Source organism: Propithecus coquereli, unplaced genomic scaffold (genome assembly GCF_000956105.1).
Source record: "Propithecus coquereli isolate 6110/MARCELLA unplaced genomic scaffold, Pcoq_1.0 Scaffold111, whole genome shotgun sequence".
NCBI classification, from domain to species: Eukaryota; Metazoa; Chordata; class Mammalia; order Primates; family Indriidae; genus Propithecus; species Propithecus coquereli.
Window position 1 is genome coordinate 4,901,874 of NW_012135081.1, and position 22,561 is coordinate 4,924,434.

At 39.9% G+C, this 22,561-nt stretch overlaps 1 protein-coding gene across 2 annotated transcripts in view; it reads right to left on the reverse strand.

The window, feature by feature from the left end:
- Positions 1 to 3,171: 3,171 nt before the first annotated feature.
- Positions 3,172 to 22,561, reverse strand: part of CBX5 (chromobox homolog 5) — a 30,812-nt gene continuing 11,422 nt past the window's right edge. Inside the window, exons 1-5 of one of the 2 annotated variants that reach the window (XM_012652414.1) lie at positions 16,807 to 16,891; positions 14,730 to 14,908; positions 9,761 to 9,947; positions 6,542 to 6,642; positions 3,172 to 3,630 (exon numbers count right to left, since the gene is read on the reverse strand). In XM_012652414.1, coding sequence (XP_012507868.1) covers positions 3,480 to 3,630; positions 6,542 to 6,642; positions 9,761 to 9,947; positions 14,730 to 14,866 — 576 coding nt within the window. In that variant the 5' untranslated portion in view covers positions 14,867 to 14,908; positions 16,807 to 16,891 and the 3' untranslated portion in view covers positions 3,172 to 3,479. Of the gene's footprint in view, positions 3,631 to 6,541; positions 6,643 to 9,760; positions 9,948 to 14,729; positions 14,909 to 16,806; positions 16,892 to 22,561 lie in introns of those variants that run through there. The other variant, XM_012652407.1, reaches the window with a different exon arrangement.

Here is a 22,561-nt window from a genome sequence, read left to right on the forward strand (position 1 = left end):
CTTTTCCTTTAACCTGACTTGTGAGTTTCCTCATTTCAAATCTAATGGGATTCTCATATCATTGCAAAGTATTTTAGGCCCTCAAATTTGAACGCTAGGGGTAGAGACAATTGCTCCCCAGCCCAAACACAGATGCCTCTGACCTCTCACTATATCTTAGGCAAGCTGGGTTAAACCACAGAACTGTAAAAATCTCAAGATGAGAATCCCAATAACCTTCCCAATGCCTTGTGATTTATTTGGCCTGAATATAAGGAAAATGGACTGTAGGGTAGCTACAACAGGAATGAAGAGTTAAGAAAAATAACTGCCCAAGCTATGGGAACAGGACCAACCCTTCAACAACAAAAAGTAGCATGCACTATGACTGAGGGATAGCCAAGGACCATTTAGATTTTTGAGTGTTAGAAGCACCACAGGTCCAAATGTTCCCTAGAACAGACAAAAACTGGACTGTTTGAAGGAAAAAAAAACAATATAGCTCTCTCTAGGTTTAAAATGGGCGCTTCCATCCAGGCTGACTTTTCCAACAGTTAATCTTAAGGGCCATCAGCCTAGCCCAGGGATCAGAAGAGCCGCTAAGCTGTCCTTGGTAGATTCTACTGGGCAAAGCTGTGCTAAAGTCTGCAGAGAGCGAGATCATTCAATGCTAATTACTGGAAGAAATTCAGCATTAGAAAGATGTTTTGAAACAGGACTAAACACAGGAAAAATATACTTTGAGCATTTGACACCCAGCCATAAGAGTGCTTAGCCCATGGCTATTAACTCTTTAGAGGAGAGAAAGCTCCACAAAACAGGTTTTTGTTGGAGGCTGCAATTCTCCAAACGCAAGGACAGCTACTCAGCACTCACAAATGCTGGAGGCAGGCATCTGATTTCCTTTGTGCTAAGGGCTGAAGTCAGTATTGGCCTTTGGCTCCCTAAATTCCTACAGAAACAGCTGTGGGTAGGCAGGGAGAGAACAAAAGTTGCTTTGGCAATATTCAGTATAAGACCATGATTCAATAAACTGAGGACAGAAAAAGATGGAATGAGGAGTATTAAAGGGGTACTAAGTAGGAGATGATACTACAGCTATTTTGGTAAAAGAAAATCAGATTTCAATAAATGACTTAAATATTACCTATAACCACAGCAACCATGTGTCTCAGGTTTCTCAAGACCAATCCCAGTACCAAATATTGTCAAGTTCTTTGTTCCCATGCTAGATGTTTGGTTTTAAAAATATGATCAGTAGCAGTAGCATACCCACTGCTACTAGGAGGCAAACACTGGCTATTTGATAGGCTGTCATTCTCTCCAGCTGCAAATCAAGGGACCCTGATCACCTCCTCAGGAGCTCTGGCCTATTTTTGTACTATTCTTGTCTACCCTAATTGATATCCTTGGCTACCTGTATGACAAATCTTTTTCCTGACCATCCTCTCTTTCTTTTAGATGCCCATCAGATTAAGTACAAACAACTGTCAATTATCTAGCACTTGATCTAGGCCTTTAATTCCTTCAGAGAGCAAAGGAATATAGAGATAAAACTCCCACCTACTTGAGGTATGGGTTATGAGCTCTCCCCCAATCACGTTACCATTCAGAAGGATTTTCTTGGCTGACTTAAACCAAAAGCTTCATTGTTCCAGTCTGTCATGTCATTGCAGCAACAGCTGTCTTCTCAACTGCAGTATAATTTTTGACGTAATTTATACAAGCACACAGAATTCAATCAGCAGCTGAGCAGGGAAGCAACGTTAACAAATGCTATGAATGGATGTATGATTTGCATATTATTTGGCTCATCTGTGGACTGGAGCAATCCATCCATTCCCCTCATTACTCTGAATAATCTAGAAACGGTTGAATGCTCCTGGCCAGACAGCTATATGTTTTAAAAATCAAAAGCAACAACAAAAGCAGCCTCAATGGCTGGTGAACTCTAGAATTAAGGCTGTTTCAAGCATTTATTCTTATTTCCTCAGCTTTGGCGCTGGGACAAGGATGCTCAAAACTCTGCTATTTCCTTACTTTTAGTCCTGATTCTCTAGCCCCCCCTCAACTACAAGAAGAAAAGGATAAAAAGAAATAGGGTATTTCCTGAAGGACAAAGGCAGAAGGATATGGTCAGAAAAATCTCTCAATATGACAAGAAAGCAAGAGGAAACCAAAAGGGAAATATTTTTCTGAGTAGGAAGAGAAGGTATCGACATGCTAATGCCAGGGCCTGTCACTTTTTGAGGTGATATTCTTTCATGAAAATGCATTTTTAAAAATAAGATACAACTAAAAGTTTGAGGGTGGTAAAAGGAAAGAGCATTAATAATTTTGGGACTCTTGGTGGTAAATCCAGGAGTCAAGAAAGTAGGAGACTTATGACTATAACTGTTAGGAATATTTAAAATTGATATTGTGGCCAATGGCTCCCCTCCAAAAATTCCCCACTGAAAATAATGGCATGGAAGGGAAACTCGGGTCCACTGAGAAGTGAGGGTCAGGTCTGAAGCCTCTTTGGTAACAGGAATGCTTTGGGAGGCCACAAAAGTTGGCAGGGTTGGAGGGTGCCTAGCACCTTGGCACAAGCAAGCACCAGGCAATCACTCATACCTACATAAATACATAATCTAAATATGAGGGATGGAAGGAAATAATACATACATACCATATATGACAATAAAGACAATTGTATCCTACCCCTACCCCATCATCCTCATGTACTACAGCTAAAATTCTCCACAGTTAATAATCTTGTCATTTATGACAAACTGACACCACCTTGCAGAAGCAGAGTCAGGGACTGCTAAGAACAAGGCCAAAAGTCCTGGGGCTAAAAGGAGTGCCTTGACAAACTTCAGCGTAAAATTTCAAGTCCTCCAAAGGACGGAATTATTCTGGGAGGATTAGTGAGGATGAAAAAGAGGGTGGCCCAGAAGACCACACCAGAAACCCTGTATACTCCTGGGTAGAGCTGAACGAGGTTGGGAAAGTCCCAACAGGTAGGCAATTGCTACTGGCTTTTTAAAATATGGGCAACATCCTTTCCATCCCAACATGTCAACACAAAGGCCAGCTGGTCATCAACATGTTATAAGAACCAAAGCAAGAAACCAAAATTCATCATCGTTGTAACAAGATCCTCAAATCTAAAAAGCGACCAACCCTGAAAAGATCAAGACTCTAAGGTGATTAAAAAGTTAAAACCCATCTTGAGGTCACAGGGGAGCAGAAGGAAGAGATCAGGGCAAAGGAAAAAAATTGTGGGAATTACACACAGTATGAAAATGCCTGGTCTTCACAGAGAGACACTTATCATGAATCAGACCATCAGTTATGTTACAAGAGAACCAATACCAACATTTCTCCTGTGGAGCACAGTGATAAGCACATTTTTTATGGATGTGTTTAGGATAGAAGGGGGTGGGTAGAGGGAGAGGAGGCAGGGGGGTGAATGTATTATGTACAAAGAGAAATGACAGAGACCACCCCCTCCTTTAGCTCTTTGCTGTTTCTTTCTCTTTGTTTTCCGCATCCTCAGGGTATGCATGCCACGTCAGTCTCTCTTCATAAAATGCTATCACAATTTGTGGACATTTCACATTAGCTTCTTTTGCAAGAACCAGATCTGCTTCATCTGTGTCTTTCCTGGAAAGAAAAAATATGAGACTTAGAAGGAAAGGAAGAGGGAAAGAATACATTCAAACATAGGTTTATGTCATTATATGGATTTTTTTTTTTTTTTTTTGAGACAGAGTCTCACTGTGTTGCCCGGGCTAGAGTGCCGTGGCGTCAGCCTAGCTCACAGCAACCTCAAACTCCTGGGCTCAAGCGATCCTCCTGCCTCAGCCTCCCGAGTAGCTGGGACTACAGGCATGTGCCACCATGCCCGGCTAATTTTTTCTATATATTTTTAGTTGTCCAATTAATTTCTTTCTGTTTTTAGTAGAGACAGGGTCTCGCTCTTGCTCAGGCTGGTTTCGAACTCCTGAGCTCAAACAATCCGCCCGCCTCGGCCTCCCAGAGTGCTAGGATTACAGGCGTGAGCCACCGCGCCCGGCCCTCATTATATGGATTTAATTCACTTAATTTCTTCCTAACCTGATTTCAAGGTGAAAAGAACCCTAACCATTCATTATTTTCAAGGAGAAATTCACGTAAATAAATTTTGAGTGAATATCATTTAACTACTGTATCAGAAAGAAACAGATGTCTGCAGCTAGAATTTTAAATGTAAAACACGGGGGTAGGCTCAGTCGAAAAGACTGAGTAATAAATTATATTAATTCTGCTTCCACAATTTTTAATTGTGTGTATAAGCATATGAGCTAACCCAATCAAACCTATATTCAGCTCTATTGATTATGTAAAGTTGATCAATCCAGTTTCTGGATCATCTAAGTAAAGGGGTCCTAATCCTCCTCACCTTGTGGCCTTTTAAATACTCATTACCCCTTTGGTCACAATTGTGGAGTGGAACAATAAGAAAAAAACTTTGCTGCAAATCTCAATTACCCAAGTTATACGGCCTCCACTACCAACAACAACAACAAAAAAATCTAGCAACGTGGTTCCTTAACCATGATTTCAAATCAAGACAAAAAAATGTTTAATTAAAATTCTCTTGGCCGGGCGCGGTGGCTCACGCCATAATTCTAGCTCTCTGGGAGGCCGAGGCGGGCGATTGTTTGAACTCAGGAGTTCGAAACCAGCCTGAGCAAGAGCGAGACCCCGTCTCTACTAAAAATAGAGAGAAATTAATCGGACAACTAAAAATATATAGAAAAAATTAGCCGGGCATGGTGGTGCATGCCTGTAATTCCAGCTACTACTTGGGAGGCTGAGGCAAAAGGATCACTTGAGCCCAGGAGTTTGAGGTTGCTGTGAGCTAGGCTGACGCCACGGCACTCTAGCCCGGGCAACACAATGAGACTCTGTCTCAAAAAAAAAAAAAATGCTCTTGTGGGCCGGGGCGCGGTGGCTCTCAGGCCTGTAATCCTAGCACTCTGTGAGGCCGAGGCGGGCGGATTGTTTGAGCTCGGGAGTTCGAGACCAGCCTGAGCAAGAGCGAGACCCCGTCTCTACTAAAAAAAGAAAGAAATTAATTGGACAACTAAAAATATATAGAAAAAATTAGCCGGGCATGGTGGCACATGCCTGTAGTCCCAGCTACTCGGGAGGCTGAGGCAGAAGGATCGCTTGAGCCCAGGAGTTTGAGGTTGCTGTGAGCTAGGCTGACGCCACGGCACTCACTCTAGCCTGGGCAAAAGAGTGAGACTCTGTCTCAAAAAAAAAAAAAATTCTCTTGTGGCCAGATGCAGTGGCTCACATCTGTAATGCCAGCACTTTGGGAGGCCAAGGTGGGAGGACTGCTTGAGGCCAGGAGTTCGAGACCAGCCTAGGCAACTTATTGAGACCCTCTCTCTACAAAAAAAATTTTTAAAAATTAGCTGGACATGATGGTACATACTGGTAGTCCCAGCTACTCAGGAGGCTGAGGTAGGAAGATTATATGAACCCAAGAGTTCAAGGCTGCAGTGAGCTATAATCGCACCACTGCACTCCAGCCTCGGCAACACAGTAAGACCCTATTTCAAAAAAAAAAAAAAAAAAAATCTCGACAGGTGGACAAAGATAACTACCACTTTTACTAGAAAGTTGAGTAGTTTAATTAAGTATTATGGGTAAGAAGAGGAGAGGGAAAATATACAGTTTAGAGCAGATACTCAAATTTGGACTATGATAGAAAAAGCTAGTTAATATGTGAATGTAAATCATAAGTAAAACATATGGCTGAGTAGGAAAAATCAGTAAATACAGCTCCTTACTCCTGACAGAGTATAGTGATTCTTCAAATATAGGCTTCTGGGTAATGCAGCAGCAGCATTCTGATCAGACAAAAAATTTAACCATTTGTACAACTTCTAGGGTAATTAGCTTCCTTAGTGGCACTGTAGCACAAACCCTCTATGCATCATAAGCACAGAACAATCGGAAATGAAGAGGTAGTGGGGCCACACCATAAATCACTCTGTCGTTAAGAAACCAAATTAAAGGGAAGCACTTCACTTTCATCTAAGAGCCATTGTCTCTATGGTATAAAGTAGCTTGTGCTTTGGCCAGTATTAGCCTTAATGCCTTTGGCTGAGACTATTTTTCTCTTTTAGGCATTATCCAGTGATCTTGGCCCTCAGTGATGGCAGCAAGCCTCATTCAATTCCTATCCCACAGTCACGGGCTCACGGTCTTACAGCAGATGATTCAGAACTGGGTAAACAAATGGTTAGGTCATGCTTACACGTATTCTACCTCTAATTTACCTTTTGCTGATATGTGGGCTATAATAAGAAAATTTGGCTTAATACCAAAGCTTGAGAATGTCTTAAATCCATTCTGAACCATAATTCCCATTTAATATCAACAGCTGGTATCAGTTAACGATCTCTGACACTCAAAATTCTTAGTTTGGGAATACTCAGTCTTGCTACCCTATCTTCCACACAAATTCAAGTCACTGACTAAGAAACACAATTGTAAAGTGAGGCGCAATCTCTCTCACCATTTCATTAGGAACATTAAATCGCCACAGGAATCTGTCGCCCCAATGATCTTTTCTGGTTCCAGTCCTCTCTCAAAGCCTCGAGCGATATCATTGCTCTGCTATAAATAGAAGATGAAGAAAGGTTACAGCTTGGAGAAAGAGTAAAAAAATTTCCCTGTTTCTCGGCCCAAAAAGCACAATCTAAGTTAGTATCACCTGATATGTTTCTGTCACCAACTCAGAAAAATTCTTAGAACTTAATAAAATATAATACTATGTCAGCCAGTGACAGTGATGCCAAGAGTTATTTTTGCAAGAAGATGTAGTTGTCTTTCCTGGAATTCCTTCAAAAGATGAAGAGTGAACCCTAAAACTCTTTAATATCCTATAAACTATTCTGGAGCCCTCATATAGGTAGGAATTCCTTTAATCCCACTCATCTTGAATCTCAATACTGTAAATGATGACTCTTAAGTTGTGGCTTCAGAAATGACAAACGGATCTATATTTACCCTAACTAAACCCTTCTTCATTTTATAAATTTCACATATAACACCTCTCTCAATCTTAATTGTCTTTTTACTTTCGGTTTACCTTAATATTAACCAATTATTTTAATACTTTTCACATAGTCACCTATATTTATGAAAGCACAGAGGTGAGAAAGATGACACAAGGCGAATACTATTAAACAGAAAATTTCAGAGATCACAAACACCAATACCCATGTATTTGTCTAGAGAGCAGGCCCTGGTCTGTGTCTACCTCCTCCTACTGTGGATGAGCTATTAGCATTAGAAGGCAGAACTGGTACATGATTAAAAAAAGAAGAAGAAAAGAAAACAATACTGATAATTCATGAGGGGAGTATTGAAATTGGATCTAAATGCAATCATGCAATCTAGACAAGGGGCAGACGGTCTGATCTAGCGTAATAACACTAGTGAGAGCAAAAAAAAAAAAAAAATTAAAATTTTATACAAACCAGATAATTTTTAAAGCTTTATTGTGGAAGATAACACAAGCTTGTCTAGTAGTAACACAAAAAAAGATCTAGAGAGACTGCCCAAATGAACTAAATCTCTGATATCTGATTTTCATAATAAAATCTCTTTGAGCTGATGTTCACCTTGCTTTCCTCTGAGAGATACAAAGAATTCAGCGTCCAGGTGGTCCCCAAAAATACCAGAACCCACAATAGGAAGGAAATTCCATACATGGATCAAGGGAGATACTGACTTTTAAAAACATAGCCTCTTTTGGGGGTGCTTAAGGGGAAGAGGTTCCCAGATGTGCACACAGCTGCTCACAGCTGGAATGCTGGCGCATGGACTGAGTTGTAAATCATAGCTGGCGGCTGAAAACAGTTTGCCATAGAAGGCGGGGGCGGGGGATGATGAAGAAAAATGTTCAAGCTGCTGAAAAGGAGCCGAGGCGAAGAAAATGCTAAAATCATCACACAGGCAGTAATCTTAAATCAGGCACAATACCGACTAACAAATTTCTTCTGCAGTGGTCTAAAGAAAGAAACGCAATCCCCCTCTGTACCTTTAAAACATACAATCACCTATCTTCCCAGCTGCCTACCTGACAGCAGCCAGTACTGCTGAGAATGCTATCAGGGGCCCCAGATGAACATTATGATGTAAAGGACGTGTGGGGGTTGTTTTCAAGGTCGGCAGCTTCAGAACCTGGCCTAGGAACAAAACTCTCTGCACTGGCCAGTGGCTCTAAGCCAGATGATTCAGATTGCTCCTTTTTAAAAGGACAGAAACCCTAGGTTGTGGAAATACACATTTTCACAAATGGCTGGTCAGAGGTCTTATGCTGTTTTTGCTCTCTTCACTTAGCTAGAAAATTAATCAAATGACAAAAGCTAGAATATAAAAGACTAATAAAACGGAAAAAAAAAAAAAAGAATCAAGTCCCAGCTCCTTAGAGAAGAGAAAGCATTCTCAAATCTTGTCAGTACAGTAGATCATAATGATATACAGACCTCACCAGAATAGGGCATTTAAAAAATAAGGTTGTATAAAATAGCATCAGGGAAACAAATAAGGAGACAGACACAAACAGCAGTCCACTTTCACTTGCAACCTCCAATCTTTCACTCTCATTTCAATTCTTTTTGGAAAGCTGGTCTCCCATTTTCTCTCCTATGGAGACCAGAAATCACTCGTGTAAGAGTTTATAAAACACTGGTGCCTGGGTCCAACCCACAGAAATTCTAATTTAACTGGTCTGTGGTGTATCTTGGACTCTGGAGGGTTTTTTAAAGCACCTCCCAGGTGATTTTAATGTGTAGCTAGGGTTGAGAACTAATGCTCTAGAAAGATGGATATCCAAGGAGAATGAAGATAAATAGGGATGCTAGAAGATTCAAAAGTGGACTTAGGCTTTTATTTTATTTAACTTTAAGTGTATTATCCATCCTTCACTACAAAAGGCTTCATAACCTTGAAATAAATGAAAGGAGAGGAGGCTGGGGAGGTGGGGGGTGGAGTGTGTGTGTTTGCACGAACACACAGATGGAAAAGATACAGATGAAAAAAGAGAGAGGCAATAACAGTGCTTAAGCTAGTTACTTGAGAGCGAAAGATCAGAAGGATTAAAGCAACTGAATCAAACCAAAATTTCATAAATACACTTCTCAAGCTGAACAATAAAAAGAGTTAAAAGAAGATGAAAATTATTTTCTTATTAGGAATAGGTAGAAATAATAGGATCAAGAGGATATAAATGCCATGGAACTGTACACTTTAAAATTATTAATTGTATGTTATGTGGATTTCACCTCAATTAAAAAAAAGGATAAAAGGGAATATAAAGGGTTAGAAATAAGTGCTATCATTGGAACAAAAGAGAAAAGGAAGTGGTAAACATTTCGAAGCCCTTTTCCATCTTAAGAAATTCACCAAAGATTCTCCCCCCTCTCTAAGATAACTAAGCCTTCTATTTATGGAGAAAGCAAAGAGTGCTTTAATGTTTTACAAACATTGAATTTTGCCACTTTAAAAACGATTCAGTAACCACAAATTGCCTTTCTCACTCAGCCAGGAGGGGGCATTGTAGGTAATCAACATACCTCCCCTGAAGCTCTTTTGTTCAACAATTTACCTTGTAGGTGCATCCTCAGAACAGAAATAACCAAATTAACCCTTTTTGGGGGCCAGGTGGAGAGTTAGGGAGGCAGGCAGCAAAAGAATGGTTTGTGGGAAAAGGGGAAAGAAAGCTTACCTCTCTCTTTTTTTTGGATTTGATATCATCAGCACTGTTTGAAAAATTGGATTTCCTCTTGTTACTTTCTGACTTCTCCCTTGGCTTGTTATTTTCACCCTCCTTCATCTTCTTATACTTTTTCATAAACTCAGAAATTAGCTCAGGACAATCCAAGTTTTTCTCAGGTTCCCAAGTATTGTGCTCCCTGGGCAAGAAGAATGAAGGAAAAAGAAAAAGAATGACTAAAAAAAAAAAAAAATCAAATGGCTTATTTTGAAGAGGAACTTGAGGCAAAAAAAAAAAAAAAAAGAAAGGACAGAAACCTGATACTTAAAGGAGATAACAAATTTGATCCTAGATTTCTACCCAAGACAAATGAAAAAATATGTCCACACAAAGACTTGTATACAATTTTTTCTTTTTTTTTTTTTGAAACAGTCTCACTCTGCCACCTGGGCCAGAGTGCAGTGGCACTATCATATAGTTCACTGTGGTCTTGAACTTCTGGGTTCAAGTAATCCTCCCGCCTCAGCCTCGTGAGGAGCTAGGACTACAGATATGTGCCACGAAGCCTGGCCAATTTTTAAATTTTTTGTAGAGACAATGTCTTACTGTGTTACCCAGATGGGTCTCAAACTCCTGGCCTCAAGTGACCCTCCTGACTCAGCCAAGCTACAATTTTTTTTTTTTTAATTTCTTCTTTTATCTTTTCTTTATCACAGTCACAGTCTTGGCACAGGCCACAATTGTTTACAGCAGCATTTTAACAGCCAAAAACAGAAAACAAATTCAAATGTCCATCGAGTGATCAATGGATAAACAAAATATGGTATATCCATACAATGGAATACTATTCAACAAAAAACTAAATAATACATGCTACAACTTGGAAGAGCCTCAAAAACATTACACTAAGTGAAAGAAACCAGACACAAGAGACTATACACTGTTTGATTCCATTTATATGAAATACTTATGAAAGACAAATTTAGAGAAACAGAGAACAGATTAGTGATTACCTGAGGCTGAGGGTGGGAGGTGGAATTGACTACAAATGGGCTCAAGAGAATTTTGAGGGGTTAGAGAAATGTTCTAAAACGGGAGTGTGGTAATGGTTGCACAATTTCAATGGATAAATTTTATGGTATGTAAATTATACCTCAATAAAGCTGTTTAAAAACCCAAATTTGAATTCTGCTTTATAAGTGGCAAACTGGTGTGATTTCATACATATAATTATCTGCGCAGCTCCTCAAGAGAGGAAAACCTACTAAATCCTGCACCCCCATTTTACATTACCTTAAATATGTTACTCATATTTTGGAAAAAAATGTCAACAAATATTAGAGGATTACAAATAGTTATTTAGAAAAAAGGCAGTATGCTCCTTCAGCTCCTCATGCAAAAATAAATAAATAAATAAGGCAGTGTGGTCTTAAATTAATCATAATATAATAACAATAAATAATAAAGGCAAACGGAAGAAGATGATGAAAAAGTGGGATTTAGAGTTCATTAATTCAAGTGCTCTGGATACAAGTCTACTGTCACTAGGCAGTCAAAATACATTTTAATATTAATAAACAAACAAAAACCTAAATTAATTGTGTCTCATTAAACTTCGGTATTTATTTTGAAAAAAACGAATAGTCGATATTCTCAAAGTTGTTCTCTGTATTCCTGGCATGGGTTTTAGAAAACCAAAGCCACCAATTACATCATAAGCTTATGGAATCAAAGCAAGAAATGTACCTACATGGGCAAAACTAGAGCAGGGGTCCTCTTTACCCCTTAGCCAGTGGCAGAGGTTCTTCTGGTTATACAGTGAGGACTAGTTTACATTAAGATACATCTCTCAATATGTCATAAAAGCAGCTTCTACAATCTGTCAGTCAACTTGGGAAAAAAATTTTAAATTTATGCACTATTCATCCTAGATATTGTATTGGTTTTTAAATAAGGTATCTTTAGATAAGAACAACGGGAACACATGCCATAATAACCTGATTCAAATAAGAAGCAAAATGATGGAATATTTACTGTTGACCTAAACAACTTTCTGTAAAAGGAGCATAAGAATGAGACAAAATTTATTTTTAAATCATTTGAGCTACACTAGAAAAGTCTCTCCTTTATATCCCTTCTCTTAGCAGAAAAAAAATTCCTCCCACAGTAACTGTCCCCAAAACCCACAGATCGTGTAGTTTCCTATCCCAGAGGAAATTAAGGCACCAAAACCAATAGGCATGCCAACACTATAAAACAAACCAACTAAACTTAGGGGTTGGGGAGAGTCTTTGTTGATAGCAAGGAAAGTCAGTCCCATAATGGGATTATCCCTTTCCTACCATTCCGGTACTGCTGATTCCACTTCAACCAATTTTCACTCAAAAGAAGGCATGGTATACTTTTAAAAAAGCTTGGGGCCAGAAGTGGTGGTTCACATCTGTTATCCTAGCACTTTGTGAGGCTAAGGTGGGAGGATTGCTTGAGGCCAGGAATTCAAGACCAGCCTGGGCAATATCGAGACCCCCATCTCTACAAAAAAATTTAAAAATTAGCCAGGTGTGGTAGCACGCCTGTAGTCCCAGCTACTTCGGAAACTGAGGCTGGAGGATTGCTTGAGCCCAAGAGTTTGAGACTGCAGTGAGCTTTGTGATGATACCATTGTGCTTAGCCCGGGCAACAGAGATAGATGCTGTCTTAAACAAATTAAAATTAAAATTAAAAAATTAAAAGAATAAAAAGAGCCTGGGTTTTAGGGCCGAAGAAATCCGATATTGAATCCTTGTTCCAGCAGCTACAAGTTACATGACCTTTAGCAAATTACTTCACTAATTTCCTCATCAGTAAACTGAAAATACTTCTAAATGCTTTTCTGAGAATTAAAGAAAGAAAAATAAAATAAAAAAGAGAGAATTAAAGAGAGCAGAAAAGGTAGAATCTGACCAATGCCTAGCCCATGGTAGGTATCGAGTTATAGAGAAAATGCTGGGGTTGCGGGGGGGGGTGTTGTTCCAGTCTTTTATGAGATCCTGGACATTTCGGACAGAGTAAGGACAAATGCTTAATCTGTCTACCCCAACCCTGATCTTTCCCCCTTTTATCTATGGTAAGGTACTGGTAGCTCAATGACAGAGAGTTTCGAGTACCTTTCAAACACCCAAGTATTTCTAGTGGTGATTCAATGGGCCCGATAAACATCCTCAAAATTTTTAGGTGTTACTTTAATTCCTATCTCATAGTACTCTAGGTGTCTCAAACACAATGGTCCTCATCTCTAGTGGAAGCTGATACCACTCCTCTTTAGAAATATGGAGGATATTTTCTGATTGTTGTGCTACCCATATTTAGCACTCTGGGTGCTAGAGATGCTGATAAGCATCCTGCAATGCATGAATCATCCCATCTAAAATGCCAGTAGTGCTCCAGATGAGAAACCTTGATTCACGTAATGAAATAACCTTTATTATATTCTGAAGGCTCCTGACACATACCCTTTATCCAAGACATTGGCAAAACATTAGATCTTTTAGTATACTTAGGTCCTACACCATAGAGCGCCACCGTCCAATATGGTAACCACTAGCCACATGTGGCTATTAAGCACATGAAATGTGGCTAGTCTGAACTGAAATGTGCCATAAATGTAAAATATATCCCAGATTTTGATTTTGAAGTCTTATTAGCCCAAAAAAAAATCTCATTAATAAGTTTTGTTATTGACCTGAAGATATATATATTTTTAGAGATAAGGTCTCGCCCTGTTGCCCATGCTGGAGTGCAGTGGTACAATCACAGATCACTGCAGCCTCAAAATCCTAGGGACTACAGGAGCATGGCACCATGCTCAGCTGTGAAATAATATTTTTAATATACTGGGTTAAATAAAATATGTTATTAAAATCAATTCCACTTTAATATGGCCGCTAGAAAATTTAATATAATATTATATTTCTATTGGACAGCACTGCTCTAAGGAGACTTTACCAGTTCCTATCAGTTACTGGGGTTCTGAGAAATCCATTCTTCATTATCAGGCATCCTGGGAAGAAAATTCATCAGAAATTGAGGCAGAATGCCTGAAGATTACACAGCCTCACATATTTCACCTGCAAACTACCTCATCTATCCTTCAATATGTGCCTTATCCTATTTATTCAAAATGAAAGAATAATCTACTTTAACATTTCAGCATAAAGCCAGTTACTGCCTAACACAGATTCTAGTCAACACTTCATTATCATTCTTAAAGCTCATTAAAGGGATAGATAATATTAAAATGTTAATTATAGAAACTAGGTGGTATGTATCTGAGTGTTCACTCTAAATTTTTTCACCTCAGATCTATGTTTGAAATCTTAAAAATAAAATGTTGGAAAAGAAATGTGGCCTCAGATTTAAGTCTCTCATTAAGATGGGTGCTTTGTCCTGGGATAATTCTGAGATCCAATTTTGGAGAACTATGGGCTATGTATGGGATCATCTTCCTTTTTTTTTTTTTTTGCTTACATGTATACATTTTAGCTTAGTTGTATTCAAATAGTAACAATAACAGTTTACACTTACACTGAGCTTATGTGTCAGGCTCTGTACATCTACCCAACAACCCTATGATTAAGTACTATTTCTTTTATCTATTTTACTGGGGAGAAAAAAAGATTAAAGAAATTAGCCAAAGTCATTTAGCTTGTACCACAAGCAGTGGAGCAAGAATCTAGACCCAGGCAATCTGGCTCCCGAGTCTGTGCTCCTAACCAATTCATTATATTGCCTCTCAAAAGCAGTATCATTAGAACACCAGCTCCAGGAGGGGAAGAATTTGTTTAGTTTAGTGCTGCATCTTCTTACTCTTAGGAAAGGCGTGCAGGAGGGGAAAGAAAAAGACAAAGGGGAAGAAAAAGACAAAGTTGGTGGTGGTTCTCAAGGAAGTAAACAGAAGGTGTCTACCTCTGCAGGGTTCTAAAGTCTGAAAAAAGGCACTTACTCAGAAAAGCCTTTCCACTTCAGTAGATACTCCACTTGCCCCTTAACTACGCGCCTGTCTAACACCTTCTCCACAACATACTCCTCCTCATCCTCTGAAGAAGAACTGTCGGCTGTCCGCTTGGTTTTCTTTCCCATGTCGCACACAGTTCCACCTGAAGGACTAAGGCCACCGGGTTCCTGCCGAAGGGAAAGGACAAATTGGTTAGAATCCAGGTGAAGAGTTAAAAACTCTACTTCTTCTTGATGGGATGAAGGGGGTACAACACAAAGTTGCCATGTGCCCTTCTTTTGGGTCTTGAGTCATGGTACAGATGAGTCCGAAGAATTTAATTTAAAAATGGGTGAATCCTCACTTCCTCAACTACAATTCTCTCTTTGGCTAAAATTATTAGATGACATAATTATCTAATTCCCCTAATTCCAGATTCCAAAATACAAGTAGTGTGGTATGTTATTCCTGGCTACTTTTGCAACTGTTGACAAGCCAGGAACTCAAACAGAAATGTAAAATGTGGAAAACTTTCAGTTAAATGAACCATGATAATATTAAAACCTTTCCCTCCAAGACGAATGCGGTTCTTTATAAAAATGAAAAAAGAAAAGCCACCAAGGCTGGGCATGGTGGTTCACACCTGTAATCGTAGCACTCTGGGAGGCCCAGGTAGGAGAATTGCTTGAGGTCAGGAGTTCCACACTAGCCTGAGCAAAAGCGAAACCCCATCTTTACCGAAAAAAATTAGCCAGGTGTGGTGGCACACACCTGTAGTCCCAGCTGCTTGGGAGGCTGAGACAGGAGGATCGCTTGAGCCCTGGAGTTCAAGGTTGTGGTGAGCTATCTATGATCATGCTACGGTACTCTAGCCCAGGGCGACAGAGCAAGACTCTGTCTAAAAAAAAAAAGGAAAAGAAAAGAAAAGCAAAGCCACCAAAATATAACTTCTCTCTACTCTGAGTATCTTCACTAGTCTCTTAGCAGCACAAAAAGTCCTGCTCAGGCATCTTTCACATTTTCAGTGACTCGGTACATTTCCCTTCAACAAATTGAGCTTGTCCCTTCAGAGCATCCATCAGCTAACAAAAGTAAGCATGACATCTCAAACACATTAAGCCTCCTTTTTAGCAAGTTAATTTGGGGATGGGAAGGAGGCAGGGAAGAGAAAAAAATTTTTAGTCCTAAAATTCAAAATTAATCACTGGATTGTTCAGTAATTCCCAAGGTACAACTAACACAAATAGTTAAGGAGGTACCTCTCCTCTTAACTAATGTTGACTCTGGGCCAAAGGAAGAGGAGGAGGAAAAAGAAGTCTGGCCCCAGACTCAGCATCAACATGAAGCCTTCTCAAAACACAGAAGAACCATTCATAGGCCCAAGGAAAGCTGAAGCAAGGCAACACAAATGGAAATTGAGTTAAGCACAGAAATATGCACACCAGGGGGTACTCAACAGAGAATCCAGTTTTTTAAATTCCCACGTTGTTACCATCATCATTTTTAAGAATTCTTCCTTAACCATGTTAAATGGTGCCTACAGTCTGGATTACAGAGTAGCAGGAATTGTTTTCTTAGCTGGAACTCCATTTTTATTTTGCTGTAATCTTTAAAGGTGTTTTCCAGCACTCTCTAAATATACAATATTTCTATCCTGACCAGAAAACCACTGCTGGAAATAAGGAGGGCCACTATTAATTTCAAAATTATGTTCAAGTAGTATAAAAAGTTACATTTATCAACTCACTTCAAATCAGCAAAACTTAAAAAAAAAATTATTACAAAAATATATAGTTGGAAGCCGTATCTCCAGAACTTACGCAGTAAGTCTGTCTACCTAAAAAACGAGCTGTACCCATTACTGCCCTATAATAAAACTAAGTTTTCATTAAAATACTTTATTTGGAAGAGTAGTGGGAGAATGTAGATAGGGTGGTTTTAAATAATCTTTCCAGGAATTCAGAAGAGCCCTAAGCTTCAAGAAAATATATCTGATTTGGTTTATTTAAAATAAAAACAGCCTCCAACCTCAGAGACAGGAAATGTCATGTTCCAGGGAGAGTACCCCACCCCCACTCCCACTCACCTTGGAATTTCCGGGAGCTGAGCAGTTTAGGTCAGAGCACTGGGGTTAAAACCAGCCCCATATTAGATGCATGCAGTTAAGCATTGTGGCTATGGCCTCCCCTGCCTCACCAGGAAAAACAAGGATTTACATGTGTTCTTCAGTTTGAGGGAGGGAAAAGGAAAATCTCCCTTTATACCTTTCATGCAGAAGAGAAGCCCCAAAGGTAGAAGATGAATAGGGGTTCCCTCCTGTACCTACCGGATCGCCCCAGTTCTTTCTTTCCCTCTGGGCTAACAGAAGGGGCCTCCCCTCCCAGGTCTGGGGCTTGGCGGGCTGGCAGCTCCCCTGCCCCCACCCAGCTGCCTGGGCGCCAGTGCGCAGCTGTCCCAGTCCGTTGCCATGGCAACTGGCAGCAGTACTACACTAAGGGGGAGAGGCAAATGGAAAAGTTAAAAGGCTTAACTTTCCTTTTCAGTGAAGACTGGGTGGAGAAGTTGAAAGGTACCTCCCTTGGCCTCAAGGCTAAGGCATTTGGAGCTCAAGGGAATTAGTTCTTGGGTTTTAAATCCAAAATTTATATTTATTCCTCTAAGAGCACTGTGAATTAATCAATAGCATTTTAAGATCATCTAACAAGATTACAGCTCAACTGGAGGGGGAGGGGAAAGGCCAGGTCCTTCTACAACAGGATTGGCACAAACCACACAACCCCAAATCCAGCCCACTAGAAGCACTTTGGACAAGGCCTTTTCTACCATCTGTCACTGAATGGTTAATTAAAATTGCTTCAGGGGAAAAATAACAGGAAAGGGGGGAGGGGAAGTATTTTAAAGATACTATACAACTTTCTTTCTTCGGGAGGATTACTAGATACAGAAATAGAATCCAGAGACTTGAAGCACTAGCAAAAAAACCTTTCAACTGAAAATTATAGGTGGAAAAAATGTTTAGTCACTAAGAAGTTTTTAAAAAGGAGAGGAGAGCAGTTCGGCCACAACCTAATGGTTGTTAAATTAAAACCACTTCTCAGTTGCTCTTGTAATGTTATGAAACAGATCTCTTAATAATTATTCATCGCCTAATACATTGTTAATACACAACTCCCTACATCAGTAATCCCCAATACTTGAGAAAAAAACTGGGATAAAGAAAAAAGACACTGATAGACTTGAAATTCTACAAATTTTCCTTTCTCCTGGCTCTAAAGAACATTTTTACAGAGCGTCAAAACGCTATTCTGCTTTACAAATATGGGGACATTAGAGCCAGAGGTTGCTGCCATAGGACAGTAAAGAAAAGGGACAATCAAAAGCAAGGAACTCCAAAGAAGAAAAAGCAGAGAATGGCGACTATTGTGACTGTCAAACAGAAGAAACCATAGGCTATGAAAGCAAAGGAGAAATCTTTTAATTACAGGGGATTTCCTCAATTTTAAATGGACCCGTCAGGAACCCTGAGTAAAAACTGCCTTTTTTAAACTCTTATCTTTTTTCAAACTTTTCTTAATTAAGGGATATGAAAACAATACCAAATAAATTAAAACAGGGTTCTGATTCTATGATTAACTTGCCATGTGTGATCTCGAGTAAATAAATTTTAGAAATAACCCTGGCATCATTAAAATGGGCCAAATAAATCCCCACTGCCTACCTCCTAGGGGAAGAGTAAGTTTATGTTGAAACTAAAGAGCTCTTAAGTCCCCCAAAGAGAAACTTCTGTAAAAATATGTCAAGGCTGAATACAACAAGCAGAAAGAAGTATGTGACCTTCCAAATTTCTAAGCCAGTAAACCCTATCACATGCAGTAACTCCTGCAGCTTAACATGTTAGTAAATGGCAAAAAAGGGAGGAATAGTGTCTTTGTTAACGAGAAAACTAATAAACCTTGAAGGAACAGGGTAGGTATGTTCTCTCTCAAGGATAAAATACTTATTCTTACTCCTTAAAACTCAGGAAAACGGCTGGGTGAGGTGGCTCACGCCTGTAATCCTAGCACTCTTGGAGGCCGAGGCGGGTGGATCGCTCAAGGTCAGGAGTTCAAGACCAGCCTGAGCAAGAGCGAGACTCCGTCTCTACTAAAAAATAGAAAGAAATGATCTGGACAACTAAAAAAATATATCTATATATAGAAAAAATTTGCCGGGCATGGTGGCACATGCCTGTAGTCCCAGCTACTCGGGAGGCTGAGGCAGAAGGATTGCTTGGGCCCAGGAGTTTGAGGTTGCTGTGAGCTAGGCTGACGCCACGGCACTCATTCTAGCCCAGGCAACAAAGCGAGACTCTGTCTCAAAAAAAAAAAAAAAACTCAGGAAAACGTTGAAGATGGTAGAATGAAAAGACTAATAGTAATTTTGTGAAAGGATAACAGACAGGAAAGAGTGACAGCAACACTAACATTTTGGTGAAATCTTTCAGGAAAAAAAATGTGAATTCAACGAGGAAAGGGACAAAAATATTCTGGTTCCTCCCTTCCCCCTAAAACATTGGGAAATAAAAATTCAGATCAATTCCCTCCTTCCCACCCTTAAGAACTGCCTAAAGGGCACACGGGCTGAGGTCCCTTTCTATTTGGGAAATGGGTTTTGTAACAGCTGACAAATCAAATTGGGCCTGATGCCAGGAGTCAGAGTCCAACCATAATATTCTTTAAAGAACGGCATGCAATTGTCTTGTAAATCTCGTAGACAGTCACAGATCAGAAGCTGGCAAGGATGACGACATAGTTCTGATGGAATGTGTCTTATCTTAACCTTGAAGTTACAGATCTGCTCAGGAGCAGCAGCAAGAAATGAGAAATGCACTCAGACATCGGAGGAGACATAATTCTCTTTTAGACAGTGCGACCCAGTGTATTAGGGTCAAATGAAACACAAAGCCAGACGGACAATTTAAGAGCTAGAGCCTGGACCAGATAAAGCATCAAGACTGGTGGTTCATGCTGAGCTTGGGAGGGGGGAGTGTTCCAGTATGAGAAATGAGACATGGCTGGCAGGATGATGGAGTGATTAAGGTAGAATACTGATACCATGACAGAGGAAGAGAGGATGAGCTTCTGAGCTCAACCTTATCCTTGTGGAAATCTCCACGGGAAGGGGTAAGCAGCTTCTCAAGTTTCTAGAGAGTCTTTCAGGCATAATAGCTCTCAGCTCTCTCCTGAATATAGACAGGAACTCTGTTAAAGGTATGAACAACTATTGGTAGATTATAGCAACAAAAGACCATAAGGTCATGTTTTAGAAGGCTGAAGTCAGTGAGATAAACCCAACATCAAGAATTTGAAGCAAGGCTGGGTGAGGTAGCTCACACCTGTAATCCTAGCACTCTGGGAAGCTGAGGCAGGAGGATCACTTGAGCTCAGGAGTTCGAGACCAGCCTAAGCAAGAGTGAGACCCGTCTCTACTAAAAATAGTAAAAATTAGCCAGGTGTGGTGGTGCACGCTTGTAGTCCCAGCTACTTGGGAGGCTGAGGTAAGAGAATCGCTTGAGCCCAGGAGTTTGAGGTTGCTGTGAGCTAGGCTGATGCCACAGCACTTTAGCCCAGGTGACAGAGTGAGACTCTGTCTCAAAAAAAAAAACACCATAAGGTCACGAGAAAAGAGCAGGCCCCAACAGCCTTTCGTATCAACAATGCAAGGCAAATTCACCTTATACGCTCTGAATGCTGGGGAAAAAAACACTCGAAGCAGGGATCTGGTGAGAAGTCAGCCTTGGAAAAACATCAAAGAACTTTGCAGTCAAGCGCAGTCAGAACTCACATTCCAAGCTGCTGACAGGGGACTCTTTTAACAGATGAATCTTCCAAAAAAGATGGGGGAAGAGGTGAGGAGGTGAAGCAGAAAGAAGAGTGTATGTGTGTGTTGGAGGGGGGGAGGGATTCCATACATCATGCCGGTGAAAGAAAATGTTTAAAAATTGTCAGTCCCCAGAAATTACAGAGAGGGCATCATAAGAAACCTGAGGTGACCCAGAACAACAGATATCGCGGTTAGCTCTTGGCATTAACCAGTTGATCCTGGAACCACCTACACAGGCTCCCTGGTATCTGTCTGCTCTGTCCAGTTCACGTTCTGCTCTAGTCCCTCCAGTCACTATTTTTCAGTGCCAGCTGTCCTGGTGGCTTTTCTTCGATCTTGGTGTAGCACAATTTATTTTCATCAACACTGATAAGCAAAAGCACATATGACATAATTCTAGATATTTTCTAAGCTTTCTTTTTATTGTTTAAAAAGAATAAAAGCCAATTGGTAAGCTGCCTCATTGAACTAACCACCAAATTATTTGGAGGTAGTAATTAGATCAAATGTCAAGATGCATAATCAATGAACTCTTCTCTCTTCATTTTAGAGTTTCAATATAAATTCTATAAGCCCACTAAGTAGGCAAAATCCTCCAGAAAGTAAGCCAGGTTTGAAGAGCAGGAAAAAGAGAGAGCGTATGAAAAGCTCCCAATCACATGGATTAATTAAATATGCCATTGATGAGAGGTTTCAGTTGGCCCAGGCTTGCAAATTCCTACTTCTCCCTTGAGGCCCCTTGGGGAAAGACAGTGGCTTAGGTGAAGATTAAATTGTCAGCTATAGCACTGTCTTCAAGGCGTCCTCTATATAGCCTATTGCAGCAAATAAAACAGATGAAAACAAACTAAATTTACAGAACCATTTTAATCTGCTCTATGTTCTTTGCTCTTTATGGATCTTAAAGTACTGATGGTCTTAGGGATGTAACACAAACAGCATAAAACTAAAATACCCTCTATAAAGATGTTTTCTTGCAGTGGATTTATGATTTCCAAAGTATTGGCCATGTGGCATTTTAACAAAAACACAGCATAGAGATGCACATTACAGCTGTCCTGGCTGTCTCAGGTTTTGTTAAATGGGCTGATAACTATCACTCCACCTCCACCAAAAGCCCATGAGCACCCAATTCAAGAGGAGTTAAAAGCTTTTTAAATGTCTATTTAAGAGACTGGATTGGGAAAGAGTTGAGGAGAAAGATTAACTGTAGTCGTTAACACTCCTGTCATTAACAAGCCACATATAGACAACACAAACTTTATTAATAGAGGGGAGTGTGGAGAGAAGAAATGCTCTCCTATTGGCTAGCACAGCTCCAGTTCACGATCCTTTAAAAATCAGACCAAGGCACTGCTTCTTCAATCAGCTACAGAACTATTCTGGGGCAAAGTATGTTTGTTGATTATCCAAGTCTCCTGCTACAGTAAGCAAGGGAGTAAAGGACCTTTTGTTCTTTTTGATAAAACACGTAAGTGGAGATAAAGGCTGCCCTATAAATTCCACGTGGCTGTACATCTTCCAAGCTCTGACCACCATTTTATTATAAATAAATGTGGATTACAAGACTTAATTCTCAGAAATGCTTGAAGTTATCAGTCTGGTACACTGGCACATCTCGCAAGAACACAAATTCTTGATATCTCATAATTTTACATGGAATTTTTTCCCCCTTTTATTAAAATTTACTGGATTTCTCCTCTCAAGTGTCAGTTTTCTTTAAATTTAGTTAGAGCACACCTAAACTTACCACTGGGCAAGAGGTTAAATATCTAATTGTTCCAAGATTTATGAGAAAGTAGAACTTGGCACCACTATGGGAAAATATCTTCCAGATGGTGCTTTCCAACAACTCTATCCTTGGAATGTACTGAACTCATCTCAAGGCATCACACTCTTAGGTGGGTGTTAATCTCACACCTACTCCTCTCTTAATTAAATGTGATGAAGCATGAACTTGTAGACCTTGTCACCTTTCA